Raw genomic sequence first — 18,368 nt, forward strand, 5'->3', positions numbered from 1 at the left:
GCTCCCCTCCCACCACCGTCAGGAACCTCTTCCCCCTCCAATTGCTACTGGCCAACAGCCAGCCAGCTGGGCGTCGGTAGATCCACCATCGGGGTACGCCTACGGAGAGCCTTGGAAAGTTGGGCGGTGCATAGTGTTGCCAAACCTCCAGGATTGTCCGGGAGACTCCGGGGAATTAAAGGTTCCTCTTGATTTGATGATTATCTCGTGTGATGAAACCTCCAGGAGTACGTCCAAACCAAACTGGCAACCCTAGCTTGTTTCCCATAATGCTTGTCGGTTTGACCCATTGAGGTTCTCCAGTTGTATGAGGCCCATTGATGGGACCCGAACCCTAACCCTAACCCTAAGATCATCAACAGAAAGGCCTTAGCCCTGCAAGCTCTGGGTTCGTAGGTTCCCAGATTTCCAGTCCAGCAGGAACCGTTGTGGTCATCTGGTCTGACGCCAGCCAGAGAACTTCCCCCAAGCAAGTCCTAGGGCAGATCTTTTAGAAAACCATCCAATCTGGGTTAAAATGGTCAGCCATGGAGGCTCCACCACGACCCTTGGTTAATGGCTCCGATGGTCCATTCCCCTCATGGTCAAAAATGTACACGGTCTTTCCAGTGTGAATTTGTCCAGCTTCAATTTCCAGCTATTGGCTCGCATTAGACCTTTCTCGGCTAGATTGGAGATCAAACATTTGCTCCCCACATAGGTCCTTATAGACTGGGATCAAGTCGTCCCCCCCCCCGGAGCCGCTCTTTGCTAAGCTAAATAGATTGAGCTCCTTGAGGCAAGTTGTCTAAGCCATCACTCGCACTCCTGGCTCTTCTCTGGCCCCTCTTCAACCGATCCAGTTGATGCTCATTCTCTTTCTGTATCTGCCCCTACAATAAACACACCCTCATTGCAATGTGTTTGGCTTTCTTTAGCCCCTGCCGCGCTGCCAACCCGCGCCGGGGGGAGGAGAATTGGAGGTCACCACGTTTGATCCTTCATGGACACGAGCCCGTTAGAGGTTCGCGGCCGTGGCGCGGAGGCCGTCGAGCGTACCAGCTGGGGTAGGGGGGCGAGGAAAGCCGCGCTGGACAGGGAGGTGCCGGGTGTATGACTGGGCCTAATGGCAAAGGGTGGATACACTGCAGCCCCTAGCAGTGGACTCTGTTCCCTTTATCCAGCACGGCTGTTTTCACTCCAGAAGCTCTGGGCTTGGTCTGCTGCTACCCTCTTAGCCCAGGCCCTGAGGGGCTTCAGGAGTATAAGGGCATGAAGAAGGAAAAGGAAGAGGGTGACAGGCCGGCTGGCTCGGGGGCTGGGGAATAGGACATGGGGTTTTGCTTTTCTAGGGGGCATTGGCTTCAATCCAGCCTCCAAATATGGGTGGGGACCAGCCACCGGGACCCATATCACCTGGTGCCCATGGAAGACAGGCGGCTCCGAGATGGCATGGTCCTGACGGTACTGGGATCAAAGATAGCTCAGTGGTTTGAGCATTGGCCTGCTAAACCCAGGGTTGTGAGTTCAATCCTTGAGGGGGCCATTTAGGGATCTGGGGCAAAAACTGGGAATTGGACTAGATGACCTCCTGAGGTCCCTTCCAACCCTGATAGTCTATGAAAGTTGTTTAAATCTAGAGCTATGAAACAAACAGCCCCGAGACTCAGAGAAGAGAAGGAGCAAAGGAATTTGCTACACACGATCTCCATCTAGTGGCGAATGATGCAAGGAGCAGAGCCACCTAAGAGCCAGGGGATGGGTAGAAAAAAAGGGGTGACCCTCTCCAACGACCGCTGAAACCGGTGTGCCGGCAGCTCCAAAGCCCGGGTTCAATAGCTGGGGGTGCCTCTTAAGCGTACAGAAGAAAAACCCTGGGAAAGCTGGCACAACTAAACACCGGCCCTGGTATTTGGGGCTGCTGCCCTTTGCCTCAGTTTCCCACCTTGCAGGGACCCTTCCGCTGCACCCCACTTGCCGTTTGTTGGCCAGAGTCCCAGCATCCAGGGGTGCATCCGGGCAGGTTGCAGGGGGATAGAAGAACATAAGAACGGCCAGACTGGGTCAGACCAAGGGTCCACCTAGCCCAGTGTCCCGTCTGCCGACAGTGGCCAGGGCCAGGTGCCCCAGGGGGAATGAACAGAACAGGGAATCATCCAGTGATCCATCCCCTGTCACCCATTCCCAGCTCCTGGCAAACAGAGACTAGGGACACCCTCCCTGCCCATCCCGGCTAATAGCCGTTGATGGACCGATCCTCCATGAATCTACCTCGTTCTTTTTTGATCTTTTTCTTCATGATCGCTCTCTCTAAACACATCAGAGGGATAGACACCAGGGACGGGGAGGAGTTATTTCAGTGAAGCGCCAACGTTGACCCAAGAACAAACGGCTCTAACCTGGCCGTCAACGAGTTTCAGCTGAAATTAGACGAAGGTTTCCGACCATCAGAGGCGTGAAGTTCTGGAGCAGCCCACCAAGGGGAGCAGAAGGGGGCAAAAACCCTACCCGGCTTCAAGACGGAGCTTGATCAGTTTAGAGAGGGGACGGTCTGAGGGGACACGTAGCCGATCTGTGACTGCCCGCTGCAGATCTTCTTAATTTGTTTGGTTTCCTTCAATTCGCCCCCCTCCAAAACAAAGAAGTCGGTGAAATTGGCAGGATGTTTCGCACTCACCGAATCTCCATTTTTTCCCCCAGAAAGAAAAGTTTGGTGTGAAAACTTCCGCTCGGCTCCAGATGCAAACGTTGCTCTGGGCCCCCTCGGGGGGCTGGCATGCTGGGCAGAGAGAGAGGCCGAGCCCCGCGCCAGCCGCTGGGCGTCGGGCGCACCTCTCCCTGGCCCGCGTGTCCAAAGAGCGGCCACGCGGGAGGTGAGTAGATCTCAGGGGTTCATTTCCCCCAACGATTGAATCCTGCCGCTGGCGACGGAATCGACGGTGCTTCTGCTGCCCCCTCGTCCCCCACACCCCATGCCCCGCTGGAGCCCTGGCGGTTAAAAACCACCCAACACATTGCAATGGGGGCGTTTATTGCAGTCGCCGGTAGCGGGCTGGGGCATATGAGGGTGGAAAGGTCACAGCCACCCAGCCTCGTACACAAACACCCACACACACAGGCGGCCCTGATTCCCTCCAGCAGGGAGCAGCGCTGTTCACACCCACCCACCCACGATGCTCCACAGAGCTGCTGGCTAGAAGCATCCCGGGGGCTGCTGCTTCCTCTCCTTGCTGCGGCCCGGCAGGCACCGCACAAATACAGCACTGCGGGGAGACACAAGCGCACGCCACATTAGCCGTCCGCACACGCGCCAGCCACAGACCCGCCCCGCCCCACACACGGCACTTTGCCCAGCTGGATCGGTGCCAGTGCCCTCCGGCACAGCGGGGGAAACTGAGGCACAGAGGGGGCAGAGATGCCCCCAGACTCACCCAGGGAGTCAGTTGCAGAACAGGGGAAAGAACCCAGGTGTCCTGATTCTTAGCCTCCCCACCACAACCTCCTAGACCCCACTCCCCTCCCAGAGCTGGGGATAGAACCCAGGAGTCCTGGCTCCCACCCCCCCTACTCTGACCCACTAGACCCCACTTCCCTCCCAGCACTGGGCAGAGAACCCAGGAGTCCTGGCTCCCAGGCTCTGCTCTAACCACTAGACCCCACTCCCCTCCCAGAGTCAGGGAGATGACCCAGGAGTTCTGGCTCCCAGCCCCCCTGCTCTAACTACGAGTCCCCACTTCCCACCCAGAGCCAGGGAGAGAACCCAGGAGTCCTGCAAGTAATTGTCTCAAGCCCCATGCACCCCCCCTGTCCAGCCAAGGGATGAGCCCCCACCCCTACCCCCGTACCTGGGTGATCAGGGCAGCTCATTGTACTGTTCCCTTCTGGGAAACAGAAAATAGACCATTAATTTTCCCTGCCCCTCGAGCCAGCTAGTCCCCTGGCCTGGAGTGGGATAGTGGCCAGCGCCCCCTAGAGGGGAAAGGCCCTGTGTCCTATTCCTCACCCCACCCCACCCCAGGGCCAGACCTGAGCTGTCACCCCCTAGGGGCTAGTTTTTTATCTCCCTGGTGGCCTTCCATAACTCACGTCCCTCCTCGCGTCCTCCCCCTCACCTTTCCCGCAGTTATGGTTGCTGCAGACGCCCACCGACTTGGCATGCACCGTCTTCTCCCTTGGCGTCTCCTTAACCCCGGTGACCTGGAACATCTTGTAGGGCAGCACCACCGTCCCCTCTTCCCATGGGAAGCGGGACAGATTCCCCACCGGGAACCCCTGGCACGAGACCGGCACGAAGAAGGTCATGTGTCCAAATTCCTCTGCCGCCTGCCTCTTCTCCGAGGTGGAAGTCAACTGACCAAAGCGGAACAAACCCTGGATGGAGAACTTCACCTTGGTTCCTCTCTAGACTTTGGCACAACTGGCCTCCTTGGTTCCTAGCCTCTTGGCCGCCTGGGTCAGAAGGAAATGCAAGGACTTGAAGGGAAAGCCAGCATCTGCCTGGGGGCTCTTCCATGCCATTCTGGCCGCCAGGTTGAACGACTGGTAGAGGGGTGGATCTTCCAAAGTGTAGGCCAAGACAGCGACGCTGTAGAGGGCCCTCAACGTCTAGGGGAAGATTGCTTGGTTCTCCATCTGCAGCCACATCTCCTTGGCTTGGTCCCACGCCTCACGGAAGAGCTGGTTCTCCTCCAGCTCCTCTTCCAGCAGGGATGGGAGGCGCCGTTTCATGGCCTTCACGCAACCGTGGTAGACGTTGTCCAGGGAGTTAGGGGCCAAGTTCAGGATGGGGTTCCCCTCCGCCGTGCGGACCTCATCGGGGCTGGGCTGGAACAACCGGCAGCTCAAGGTCAGGCATGACCCTTAATGCATAATGCTTCAGAAATGACCCATGCAGGGAAGAACAGGGACTGCACACAGGGCATTGCTGCTGAGGGGAATTTCCAGCAGTGGGGCCTCGTGGTTAGAGCTGGAGAGGGGACTGGTTTCAATTCCCAGATCTAGGAGGGGAGGGGACTCTAGGGAGCTAGATTGGGGTGGGGGGCTGGGAGCCAGGACTCCTGGGTTCTCTCCCAGCTCTGGGAGGGGAGTGAGGTCTAGTGGTTAGAACAGGCAGGGCTGGGAGCCAGGACTCCTGGGTTCTATCCCTGCTTCTGCCATCACTGGGTGACTGTGGGCAAATCTCCCCATGTTTCTGTGCTGTTGTTTCCCTTCCCACCCTTCATCTATTCAGACTGGCAGCTCTTCGGGGCAGGGCCTGTGTTCGTGTTGTGCCCGGCACACCGGGGGCCTCGATAGCTCCCCTGGGGTCTGGGCGGCACCCAGTGCAATGGGGCTCCTCCTGGTGGATGGGGCTTTCTGGTGCTTCTCCAACACAAATAATATCAGCAAGTGGCCAAAATCTGCCTTTTACAGATTGCTGGAAATTCAAGCACAGAATGTTTCAGCCGCCTCTGGGGTGGGACAGCTGGGGAACAGCCGCACACAACGTCGCACAGGGATGACTCACCCAGCGCTGAGATGCTGCCACCTCTGGGGTGGGGCACCTGGGAAACAGCCGCACATAACGTCACACAAGGATGACTCATCCAGTACTAAGATGCAGCCACCTCTGAATCATAGAATCACAGAATCATAGAGTATCAGGGCTGAAAGGGACCTCAGGAGGTCATCTAGTCCAACCCCCATCTAGTCCACCCCTCTGGGGTGGGGCACCTGGGGAACAGCCGCACATAACATCACACAGGGATGACTCACCCAGTGCTGAGATGCAGCCACCTCTGGGGTGGGGCACCTGGGGAACAGCCGCACATAACGTCACACAAGGATGACTCATCCAGTGCTGAGATGCAGCCACCTCTGAATCATAGAATCACAGAATCATAGAGTATCAGGGCTGGAAGGGACCTCAGGAGGTCATCTAGTCCAACCCCCATCTAGTCCACCCCTCTGGAGTGGGGCACCTGGGGAACAGCCGCACATAACGTCACACAAGGATGACTCATCCAGTACTAAGATGCAGCCACCTCTGAATCATAGAATCATGGAATATCAGGGCTGGAAGGGACCTCAGGAGGTCATCTAGTCCAACCCCCATCTAGTCCACCCCTCTGGGGGGGGCACCTGGGGAACAGCCGCACACAACGTCGCACAGGGATGACTCATCCAGCACTAAGATGCAGCCACCTCTGGGGTGGGGCAGGGATATTGTATTGAAGCCACTTACCTCTGAGGTTCCAGCAGGCAGCACCCAAGCGGCCGTGAAAAGCAGGAGGGCGACTTTCTCGGGGGACATCCTGGTATCCGCTCCCCGAATAATTCACTGAGGGGCTTCCCTTGAAAACCCCCAAAATGACCAGCTCAGACTAGCCAGCCACGTAGGAACGTTTCCCTCTCAGGTGCGCCAGGTCCCATCCCCCCCCGGGCAGGAGACTGGCTGGCTCCGGGGCAAGAAATGAGGCAAGGGGCCTTTCCCCTCTAGGGGGCGCCAGCTCCCATGAGGCCCCAGCCCGGGGCACTGGCTGGCTCGGGGGGGGGGGGGGACTCGGGGCCATGCGGGCAGGTTAGCTCTTACCTCCCGCTCTCTGTCTGATTGCTCCCAATCACGTCGGCCTGGGCGGTTTTACAAAGCCGGAGGCAGGGCCTGGGGGGGGGAGGAATCTGTTTCCAAAAATCTTCCCTATCGGCCCCAAAGCGCGGCCGTTACTGATGTGACCAGCCCACGGGTCCCTCTATCCGAGTCTCTCTGTTCATGCCTTTGCCCACCTCGGCCCTTTTGTTAAGTTGATTCCCCAATCAGCAGACATAGGGGTGGGAAATAGGGGTGCTATAGAACCCCCCGGTTTAATGCGGGGCCGCTGGCCCCCGCAGCCAGGGCTCCGCTCCTCGGCTCGGGTCCCTGGGGACCGGCCACCGGCCACGCTCCCTGGCCACTGGCCCCATGCCACGCACTCCGCTCCCCAACCCCGCACCTGGGACTCGGGGCCCAGCTGCCGGCCCCACTCCCCGTACGCTGGCCTGGAGCACGGGGCCCGCGCCCAGGGCCCCACTCCCGGCCCCGGGCCTGGGGTTCTGCTTCTGGGGCCCTGGCTGCCCGGCCGCCGGCCCTGTGCCCAGCCCTCCCCTGCTCCCAGGGCCCCACCCCTGGGGCCCCCCGCTCCCAGGGCCCCATACCCGGCCCCACGACCGGGGCTCTGCTCCTGGCCCCACACATGGGGTCCCGGCTGCCGGCTCCTGGCCCCGTGCCCATCCCCCAGCCCGTGACCACAGCCTCAGCCCCGTTACCAGTGTCCGGGTCCCTCCCTCCCAGAGACACAGCCCTGCTCCCCGGCTCAGCTCGGGAGGGGTGGGGGGGCGCAGACAGGGGCAAGGGGGCTGGCTTCCAGCACCCCCGCTACTAAAAATATTCCAGCTCCATTGTCAACAGATTTTTAGAGCTTGAAGCCACGTAGGGTTGAAATAAGTCCCCCCCACAAAGAACCCAAGAGTCCTGCCTGCCCCGGCAGAGGCCGTAACTGCACCCCCATCTCTGCCCCTTGATAAGGGGTCCTGTGGCAGGTTTGCCCCTTAAAGTCCGGCTCCTGCTAGGAACAAGTGAGGTCCTGCAGCATTGTTGGGGCAGACGAGGCACGGCCTGGCACCGTGGGCTCCTGATCTCTAGCTGGCGTCCCAGACGCCACCACCCCTCCGACAAGTAATAACGTGCAGCACCGAGCGCAAGGCCAGGCCGTATCCTGCCGGGCAGGGGCTCGGAAAAGGCTCTCGGGGTCCTCGAGGACAAGCCACCCAGCGTGGGCTCCCAGCGCGAAGAGCTGGGGTGATCCTGGGATGAACCAACAGGGGACTGGCGAGGAGGAGCCGAGAGGTTTATTTGGCCTTGGGGCGACCGCGGCTGGGGTCCTGTGTGTCCAGTTCTGGTGCCCACAGTTCGAGAAGGACGTGGATCGACTGGCGAGGGGTCAGAGAAGAACCAGGAGAACGATTATAGGACTGGACACCCTGCCCTCGAGTGAGGGACTCCCGGAGCTCAAGCTGTTTAGAGGAACAAAGAGAAGGCCACGGGGTGACTAGACCATGGCCTACAAGTACCTCCGTGGGGAACAGATGAGACCGTGGGCTCTTCAGTCCAGCAGAGAAAAGTCTAACACGAGCCAAGGGCTGGAGGCTGAAGCTAGCCCCATTCAGACGGGCAATAAGGGGTAAATTCTTTACGGTGAGCGTAACGAACCAGAGGAACACCGTAGGCGCCAACCAGCTTCTCAAGAGCTTGCGTCCAACCTAAGTTAGACCAACATCCCTTACCGCTTCCTGCCATGCACCGGTCACCTCTCAAGCTATCTGTCTTACGGGGCATGGGATCAAAGCAAGGCCCGGAGGGGAAAAGATAAATCGGGCATGCCACAAAGGGGCGCTTATCACCAGGGCCACTTCAGCAGCTGGCCCAATGAGATAAATGTTTGTTTCCAACCCACAATGCGCACTCAGAAAGATGTCCACCTCTCACCCCGGCCATGCAGGCAGCTCAAATCACTCTGCTGACATAAGGGACTTTATCCTCTCAGAATGGGATGTGGGGGTTAGTATCCCTGCATCACAGGTGGGTAAACTGAGGCACCAAGGACACAATTTCCTCGGAACGTCCTTCGGGGTTTTTTTTTCCTGTCTATTCAGTTTGGTTGTTTGAAGTCTCAATCATGGTTTTAATTATTTTCTCTTGAAGGAGAAGTTATTTTCAGCCTTAAAGTTTTTTGCCTTCAAATTTCCTTAGATTTCTTTTTTCTTGGCCGATTTAATTTGTTTTGGTTGGTTGCGTCTGTGCATGTTTGTTTGTGATCTCAATCGTTCTTTGATATTATTTTCTCTTTAATTAACAGGATAGATATTTTCATCCTTAACTATGGGAGGGGCGGGTTGCCTTGAAATTTCCTCATTTATTTCAAGAAATTGTTTGCCAAAAGGATCTTTCTTTTAACAGCAAAACCTCTTACGGCCCTCTGATCTCTGCTATTTTTTTAAACTTAGGGACATACATTTACACCCTTCACTTCCCCTTAACACAGTTGTTTGTCTTGGAATTTCTAAATATTTGCAGAAATGCAGATTCTTCTAAAAATCGCCCTTCCAAAATATAAAGAGCGGCTGTATTCATCGGCCCAGATACAAATGAACTGAAATAGAATCAGGCCGCAAAGTACCTAAAGTCAAGCTGTTAACGACAGCTTGAGTTTCTTCATCACCACCAAGTTTTTAGCGACGAATTCCCTTCTTCCTTTTAAAGTGAAGGATCGGCACAAAGCATTTGCGTCCGGCAACCAAGATGGATTTTATTCTCCCGTGCAAATAAAATGAAGAGAAATAAAGTCAGGCAGCCAAATATCGCAAGTCGTTTGTTAAAAAGTTCGTTAGCATCACAAAGGGTTGTGGACTGGGGATTCCCACAGTGTGAGGTTTATTTTAGAGGGTTTGCAGAAAGGAAATTCTTCCTCTGGCGAGGAGTAAAGAGGGATTTTGATTCTGTCGGGCAAATAAAGTCGAGGCAAAAAGAGAGGCAGGCCCCAAGTGAGATGTGTAAAGTTTATTGAAAGTTTTTTCCCGTGTAATAAAGGGCTTGATATTTTTCTCGTGGACGTGGGTCGTTGATGTGCCGGGCGATTGGGATGGGTGGCCGGGGAACGCGCCGGCCCGGACCGAAGCGGGGTTGTGGATGGGCAGTAACGGGGGAGGGTGATACCGGACACACCAGCTCTTTATTAATCGAAAATCAATCAATACAGGTCCTGAATAGCACCTTACCATGCAAAGTCATCGAAGCGAGAAAGGTTACAGAGCCCCCCACCGAGCCCTCGCCCCGCTCCCCGCAGCACAGAGCCCCCCACCGAGCCCTCGCCCCGCTGCCCGCAGCATGGCGCCCCCCACCGAACCCCGAGCCCCACTCCCCGCAGCACGGCGGCCCCCACCGAACCCCGAGCCCCGCTGCCCGCAGCACGGTGCCCCCCCACCAAGCCCTCACCCACTCCCCGCAGCACAGAGCCCCCCACTGAGCCCTCGCCCCGCTGCCCGCAGCACGGCGCCCCCCACCGAGCCCTCGCCCCGCTCCCCGCAGCACGGCGCCCGCCACCGAGCCCTCGCCCCGCTCCCTGCAGCACGGCGCCCCCCACCGAACCCCGAGCCCCACTCCCCGCAGCACGGCGCCCCCCACCGAACCCCGAGCCCCACTCCCCGCAGCACGGCGCCCCCCACCGACTCCTCGCCCCGCTCCCCGCAGCACGGCGCCCCCCACCGACCCCTCGCCCCGCTCCCCGCAGCACGGCGCCCCCCACCGAACCCCGAGCCCCACTCCCCGCAGCACGGCGCCCCCCACCGAGCCCTCGCCCCGCTCCCCACAGCACAGAGCCCCCCACCGAGCCCCTCACCCACTCCCCGCAGCACGGCGCCCCCCACCGAGCCCTCGCCCCGCTCCCCGCAGCACGGCGCCCCCCACCGAGCCCCTCACCCACTCCCCGCAGCACGGCGCCCCCCACCGAACCCCGAGCCCCACTCCCCGCAGCACGGCGCCCCCCACCGAACCCCGAGCCCCACTCCCCGCAGCACGGCGCCCCCCACCGACCCCTCGCCCCGCTCCCCGCAGCACGGCGCCCCCCACCGAACCCCGAGCCCCACTCCCCGCAGCACGGCGCCCCCCACCGAGCCCTCGCCCCGCTCCCCACAGCACAGAGCCCCCCACCGAGCCCCTCACCCACTCCCCGCAGCACGGCGCCCCCCACCGAGCCCTCGCCCCGCTCCCCACAGCACAGAGCCCCCCACCGAGCCCCTCACCCACTCCCCGCAGCACGGCGCCCCCCACCGAGCCCTCGCCCCACTCCCCGCAGCAAGGCGCCCCCCACCGAGCCCCCGCCCCGCTCCCCGCAGCACGGCGCCCCCCACCGAACCCCGAGCCCCACTCCCCGCAGCACGGCGCCCCCCACCGACCCCTCGCCCCGCTGCCCGCAGCACGGTGCCCCCCACCGAGCCCTCACCCACTCCCCGCAGCACAGAGCCCCCCACCGAGCCCCTCACCCACTCCCCGCAGCACGGTGCCCCCCACCGAGCCCTCGCCCCGCTCCCCGCAGCACAGAGCCCCCCACCGACCCCCTCGGCCCGCTCCCCGCAGCACAGAGCCCCCCACCGACCCCCTCGCCCCGCTCCCCGCAGCACAGAGCCCCCCACCGACCCCTCGCCTCGCTCCCCGGTGCCCCCCCCAGCGCCCCACTGGTGCCCAGGGCCAGGTCTCGGCCCCGGCTATAGCTCCACCAGCCTGAGGGGCTCTGCATTGAGCCCGTCTTTGTTGACCCCGGGGCCCACCATGGGGTAGAGGGGCTCGGCAAAGGCGTCGGAGAAGGTGTAGAGGTGGGTCATGGCGGCCGCATCGTAGAACGACACCTGGCCCCCCTCGTAGTCCAGATACACCCCCACCCGCCGGGGCTTGGCCGTGAGCGCCAGGTGCCGGGAGGGGGAGTCCAGGGCCTTGTAGTCGGCCCCGTTGCGGAGCCAGACGGCCCAGTAGCCGTTGGCCGGCTTGAGCATCACCTTGGCCTCCTGCCGGTTGACCGAGGCCCGAGCCAGGCCGATTTCCCAGCTGGTTTTGTCCCCCACCTCCACCTCCCAGTAGTGGCGGCCCGAGGTGAAGCTGGCCGAGCCCAGCACGCACACGCTCTTGCTGAAGCGCTCGGGCCCCTCGAGCGCCTCGTCCTGGGGCTCGTCCACCAGCCGGACGGCCAGCAGGTCGGGCGACAGCAGCAGGTTGGGGTGGTTGGTGGCCGGGTCCAGGGTGATGGAGGGCAGAGCTGTTGGGGGGGGAGAAAGGGGTGAGCTCTCGGTACCGGGGAAGGGCCCCCCTGCCCTGGAGACAGCCCCTCTAAACCGGAGCAGGGGGAGTGAACAAGCCACAGGTCCGCCCCTCCCCCCCCATCCCAGAGACACGCCCCTCTGCCCAGACCCCGCCCACAGCCCCACCCCGATCCCAGAGACACGCCCCTCTGCCCAGATCCCGCCCACAGCCCCGCCCTGATCCCAGAGACACGCCCCTCTGTCCAGACCCCGCCCACAGCCCCGCCCTGATCCCAGAGACACACCCCTCTGTCCAGACCCCGCCCACAGCCCCGCCCTGATCCCAGGGACACGCCCCTCTGTCCAGACCCCACCCACGGCCCTGCCCCGATCCCAGAGACACGCCCCTCTGCCCAGACCCCGCCCACAGCCCCGCCCTGATCCCAGAGACACGCCCCTCTGCCCAGACCCCGCCCACAGCCCCGCCCCGATCCCAGAGACACGCCCCTCTGCCCAGACCCCGCCCACGGCCCCGCCCCGATCCCAGAGACACGCCCCTCTGTCCAGACCCCTCTCCCTCCAGCGCCAAGCACCCCCACTCCGGATGCAGCCAGCGAGGTGGGGACTGGGGTGGGGAGTCACTTACAGAGGCTCAGGGCGGATTTCATTTCCCTCCACACCATGTACTGGATGGGCCCCTTGAACTGGCCCAGGCTGAAATCTCGGGGTGCAGGCAGCTGAACCCCTTTTTCCTCCCCGGGGCAATACCTGGGGTGGAGAGGCAGGAAGCAAAGGGGTGATGAGGACAGAGAAGGGCTGAGCCCTAGTGGAGAGGCCTGGCACAGACCCCTCTTCCCCAGCAGGGCAGTTATCCCAGGATACTGGGGGGGGGGGAGGCAGGGGCGGGGGGCGTCTGGGACACTCACTTTTCCAGGAAGCTTTTGATGTCCTGTGAAAAGAGAAAGTAGACGTGAGAGATGCAGACACGGAGTGGACAGCGGGCTGCGGGTCGGGAGTGAGGGGCCCCGGCAGAGCGGGGGGACAGGGGGCTGCGGGTCGGGAGTGAGGGGCCCCGGCAGAGCGGGGGGACTGGGGCTGCGGGTCGGGAGTGAGGGGCCCCGGCAGAGCGGGGGGACAGGGGGCTGCGGGTCGGGAGTGAGGGGCCCCGGCAGAGCGGGGGGACGGGGGCTGCGGGTCGGGAGTGAGGGGCCCCGGCAGAGCGGGGGGACAGGGGGCTGCGGGTCGGGAGTGAGGGGCCCCGGCAGAGCCGGGGGGACGGGGGCTGCGGGTCGGGAGTGAGGGGCCCCGGCAGAGCGGGGGGACTGGGGCTGCGGGTCGGGAGTGAGGGGCCCCGGCAGAGCGGGGGGACAGGGGGCTGCGGGTCGGGAGTGAGGGGCCCCGGCAGAGCGGGGGGACAGGGGGCTGCGGGTCGGGAGTGAGGGGCCCCGGCAGAGCGGGGGGACTGGGGCTGCGGGTCGGGAGTGAGGGGCCCCGGCAGAGCGGGGGGACAGGGGGCTGCGGGTCGGGAGTGAGGGGCCCCGGCAGAGCGGGGGGACAGGGGGCTGCGGGTCGGGAGTGAGGGGCCCCGGCAGAGCGGGGGGACTGGGGCTGCGGGTCGGGAGTGAGGGGCCCCGGCAGAGCGGGGGGACTGGGGCTGCGGGTCGGGAGTGAGGGGCCCCGGCAGAGCGGGGGGACAGGGGGCTGCGGGTCGGGAGTGAGGGGCCCCGGCAGAGCGGGGGGACAGGGGGCTGCGGGTCGGGAGTGAGGGGCCCCGGCAGAGCGGGGGGACGGGGGCTGCGGGTCGGGAGTGAGGGGTCCCGGCAGAGCGGGGGGACTGGGGCTGCGGGTCGGGAGTGAGGGGCCCCGGCAGAGCGGGGGGACTGGGGCTGCGGGTCGGGAGTGAGGGGCCCCGGCAGAGCGGGGGGACAGGGGGCTGCGGGTTGGGAGTGAGGGGCCCCGGCAGAGCCGGGGGGCTGCGGGTGCATTTACCTTCAGGAAGGTGCCCGCGTCCTCTTCCGCCAGCCGGGCCTGGATGGCAGCGATCTGCCCCCCCGAGCTGCGGACGAGCTCCTGGGCATTTCGCTGGCTGGTCTCCAGCTCGCTCAGCAAAAGCTCCTCTTCCCGCCTCAGCTCCCGCCTCAGGGCCGCCTCCTTCTGCTGCAGCCACTGGTGCAACTCGATGAACTGGGAGGACAGGTGCTGCTCCAGGCGGAGACGCTGGGCCTGGGGAGAGAGGGCTGGGCTGGCAGGGGGCTGCGGGTCGGGAGTGAGGGGCACCGGGAGGGCTGGGCGGGGCAGGGCTGGGCTGGCAGGGGGCTGCGGGTCAGGAGTGAGGGGCACCGGGAGGGCTGGGCGGGGCAGGGCTGGGCTGGCAGGGGGCTGCGGGTCGGGAGTGAGGGGTCCGGCAGGGTTGGGGGGCAGGGCTGGGCTGGCAGGGGGCTGCGGGTCGGGAGTGAGGGGCACCGGCAGAGCTGGGGGGGGCAGGGCTGGGCTGGCAGGGGGCTGCGGGTCAGGAGTGAGGGGCACCGGCAGAGCTGGGGGGGGTAGGGCTGGGCTGGCAGGGGGCTGCGGGTCGGGAGTGAGGGGCACCGGCAGAGCTGGGGGGGGCAGGGCTGGGCTGGCAGGGGGCTGCGGGTCGGGAGTGAGGGGTCCGGCAGGGTTGGGGGGCAGGGCTGGGCTGGCAGGGGGCTGCGGGTCAGGAGTGAGGGGCACTGGGAGGGCTGGGGGGGGCAGGGCTGGGCTAGCGGGAGGCTGCGGGTCAGGAGTGAGGGGCACCAGCAGAGCTGGGGGGGGTAGGGCTGGGCTGGCAGGGGGCTGCGGGTCGGCAGTGAGGGGCACCGGCAGAGCTGGGCGGGGGGCAGGGCTGGGCTGGCAGGGGGCTGCAGGTCGGGAGTGAGGGGCACCGGCAGAGCTAGGGGGGGCAGGGCTGGGCTAGCGGGAGGCACTGCGGGTCAGGAGCGAGGGGCACCAGCCGGGCTCGGGGGGGCCTGGCAGTTAGCACCCAGGGGCGGGTCGTGGGTTTGAACTTACTGCAATTTCAGGAGCTTTCTGAGCTCTCTGCTCCTGCAGAGACTTCGCCGCTTGGATCCTGGCCTCCAGCGAGGTCTGTGACATGGTTAAAATCTCCTGGATGGACAGAAACCCGGGGATGAGTCCGAAAAAATGAGCTTGCCTGGCGCGGAGATGCAGCCAGCTCTGGGGCGGGAGGTTCTGGATAGTCTGGGGTGTCAGGGTTGGAAGGGACCTCAGGAGGTCATCTAGTCCCACCCCCTGCTCAAAGCAGGACCCATCCCCAATTAAATCATCCCAGCCAGGGCTTTGTCAAGCCTGACCTTAAAAATCTCTAAGGAAGGAGATTCTACCACCTCCCTAGGTAACGCATTCCAGGGCTTCCCCACCCTCCTAGTGAAATAGTGTTTCCTAATATCCAACCTAAACCTCCCCCACGGCAACTTGAGACCATTACTCCTTGTCCTGTCCTCTTCTACCACTGAGAACAGTCTAGATCCATCCTCTTGGGAACCCCCTTTCAGGTAGTTGAAAGCAGCTATCAAATCCCCCCTCATTCTTCTCTTCTGCAGACTGAACAATCCCAGTTCCCTCAGCCTCTCCTCATAACTCATGTGTTCCAGTCCCCTAATCATTTTTGTTGCCCTTCGCTGGACTCTCTCCAATTTATCCACATCCTTCTTGTAGCGTGGGGCCCAAAACTGGACACAGTACTCCAGAGGAGGCCTCACCAATGTCGAATAGAGGGGAACGATCACGTCCCTCGATCTGTTGGCAAATCCCCTACTTCTACATCCCAAAATGCCATTGGCCTTCCTAGCAACAAGGGCACACTGCTGACTCATATCCAGCTTCTCGTCCACTGTCACCCCTAGGTCCTTTTCCGCAGAACTGCTGCCGAGCCATTCGGTCCCTAGTCTGTAGCTGTGCATTGGGTTCTTCCGTCCTAAGTGCAGGACCCTGCACTTATCCTTATTGAACCTCATCAGATTTCTTTTGGCCCAATCCTCTCATTTGTCTAGGGCCCTCCGTATCCTATCCCTGCCCTCCAGCGTATCTACCACTCCTCCCAGTTTAGTGTCATCTGCAAACTTGCTGAGGATGCAATCCACACCATCCTCCAGATCACTGCCCACTCTGCGTTAAAACACCGGAGCCACAGGAAGGCCAATAGGCCCCGTCAAGCTTCGGTCCTGGGTAATATCCCACCGGGATTGACTGGGAACGTAGCATCCACCTCCAGGTCTACGTAAGGCTCCGTGGCTTAGTTAGGGGCAGAGACGGCTGGTCCATGCTCATGCTTCAGGGCAGCAGGTGAGATGCCTCGTAGGGGTCAGGAAGGAAACCAACACCACCGGATAATGCAGCACAGCGCCCCCTAGTGCCACATTGACTGCCAGGGGAGAGTGCCCCCTACTGAGCCCTGCAGAGCGGCGCCCCTTTACCCAGCCCGCCCTCCCACCCCGCAACCCGGCGCCCCCGACTGACCTTATAATGCCGCATGGTTTCGTCCAGCGGGAGACAACGGTGCCCCCAGTGCTCGGTGTCCAGCGCCCTCGTGAGGCTGCCGTGGTCCATGCAGAACAGCGGCTCCCCCCGCAGCTCCTCGCCGGCCGCCGGCCCCTCCTGGGCAGGGGCGCTCTCCCGGGCCCTGTCTGCCAGCTGGCCCAGGGCGCGGTTGGGCACGTACTTGCCCCCGGGCGCGGGGCGCCGGCACTCCGGGCAGCGGCAGGGGGCGGTCTCCCCTGGCTGGGCCGGGGGCTCCCCCCAGTAGTGGGTGAGGCAGCCCTGGCAGTAGTTGTGCCCGCACTCCAGCATGACAGGCCCCACGAAGAGTTCGAGGCAGATGGGGCAGTGAAGCTCGGCCGGGGGGTCGCTGGCCATGGGGCTGGGGCGATCCCTGTACTCCTCCGTCGGGGGCTCTGCCTCGCTCTCCCCGGCGCTCTCTGCGGGCGTCTGTGCCCCTCTCCGGCTGCCCGAGCCCTGCCCAGACCCGTACTTGCCCCCCGGCACCTGGCATTCCACAGCAGACGGGGTGTGGACAGCACCGGCCAAACCGGTTCCTCGAGTGGGGGGCTGGGAGCCCGGACTCCTGGGTTCTCTCCCCGGCTCTGGGAGGGGGAGTGGGGTCTAGTGGGTTACAGCACAAGGGGCTGGGGGCCAGGACTCCTGGGTTCTCTCCCCAGCGCTGGGGGGGTGGGGAGTGGGGTCAAGTGGATTAAAATGGGGGGGGGCTGGGGGCTAGGACTCCTGGGTTCTCTCCCCGGCTCTGGGAGGGGCGGGATCTAGTGGTTTTCGCACAGTTACTGATGGCTCATGCCCGGGGAAGCCTCCCGCATGAGCTCATCTCCCCTGGGCCTGACTCCTCTGGGAGCAGCCCAATTATCCCGCTGACGGGCCTCTGACTTGACTCACGGCGCAACGCCGGGGACTCAGGCGCTAAGGTGTATATAGGGCAGGGGATCAGCAGGGGGCGCTCTCCCCGGGCAGCCAGGGCCGGCCCCACGCCCCAGTGCGGCACTAGGGGGCGCTGTGCTGCAGGGAGCGGGGGCTCAGCAGGGGGCGCTCTCCCCGGGCAGCCAGGGCCGGCCCCACGCCCCAGTGCGGCGCTAGGGGGCGCTGTGCTGCAGGGGGCGGGGGATCAGCAGGGGGCGCTCTCCCCAGGCAGACAGGGCCGGCCCCAATGCCCCAGTGCGGCACTAGGGGGCGCTGTGCTGCAGGGAGCGGGGGGCTCAGCAGGGGGCGCTCTCCCCAGGCAGACAGGGCCGGCCCCAATGCCCCAGTGCGGCACTAGGGGGCGCTGTGCTGCAGGGAGCGGGGGCTCAGCAGGGGGCGCTCTCCCCAGGCAGACAGGGCCGGCCCCGATGCCCCAGTGCGGTGCTAGGGGGCGCTGTGCTGCAGGGGGCGGGGGGGTCAGCAGGGGGCGCTCTCCCCGGGCAGCCAGGGCCGGCCCCACGCCCCAGTGCGGCGCTAGGGGGCGCTGTGCTGCAGGGAGCGGGGGATCAGCAGGGGGCGCTCTCCCCGGGCAGCCAGGGCCGGCCCCCACACCCCAGTGCGGCGCTAGGGGGCGCTGTGCTGCAGGGAGCGGGGGATCAGCAGGGGGCGCTCTCCCCGGGCAGCCAGGGCCGGCCCCCACGCCCCAGTGCGGCGCTAGGGGGCGCTGTGCTGCAGGGAGCGGGGGATCAGCAGGGGGCGCTCTCCCCGGGCAGCCAGGGCCGGCCCCCACGCCCCAGTGCGGCGCTAGGGGGCGCTGTGCTGCAGGGAGCGGGGGATCAGCAGGGGGCGCTCTCCCCGGGCAGCCAGGGCCGGCCCCCACGCCCCAGTGCGGCGCTAGGGGGCGCTGTGCTGCAGGGAGCGGGGAATCAGCAGGGGGCGCTCTCCCCGGGCAGCCAGGGCCGGCCCCCACGCCCCAGTGCGGCGCTAGGGGGCGCTGTGCTGCAGGGAGCGGGGGATCAGCAGGGGGCGCTCTCCCCGGGCAGCCAGGGCCGGCCCCACGCCCCAGTGCGGCGCTAGGGGGCGCTCTCCCCCACGGTAGCTCCGTCCTTGGGGAACAAAGGTTGTCCCTCATTGTGCGTTTG

General features: G+C 63.7%; 1 protein-coding gene and 1 pseudogene across 1 annotated transcript; both read right to left on the reverse strand.

The window, feature by feature from the left end:
• Positions 1-2,385: 2,385 nt before the first annotated feature.
• On the reverse strand, positions 2,386-4,707 carry LOC144930597 (erythroblast NAD(P)(+)--arginine ADP-ribosyltransferase-like; annotated as a pseudogene).
• Positions 4,708-11,220: 6,513 nt separating this feature from the next.
• LOC144930694 (zinc-binding protein A33-like) lies at positions 11,221-17,256 on the reverse strand. The gene is made up of 6 exons (XM_078853474.1): positions 16,279-17,256; positions 14,812-14,907; positions 13,771-14,004; positions 12,708-12,730; positions 12,428-12,549; positions 11,221-11,798 (listed from the first exon to the last, which is right to left on the reverse strand). The coding sequence occupies exons 1-6, from the start codon at positions 16,672-16,674 to the stop codon at positions 11,254-11,256; spliced, it is 1,416 nt and encodes a 471-aa protein (XP_078709600.1). The 5' UTR covers positions 16,675-17,256; the 3' UTR covers positions 11,221-11,253.
• Positions 17,257-18,368: the final 1,112 nt, after the last annotated feature.

Source organism: Lepidochelys kempii, chromosome 6, assembly GCF_965140285.1.
Source record: "Lepidochelys kempii isolate rLepKem1 chromosome 6, rLepKem1.hap1, whole genome shotgun sequence".
NCBI lineage: Eukaryota > Metazoa > Chordata > Testudines > Cheloniidae > Lepidochelys > Lepidochelys kempii.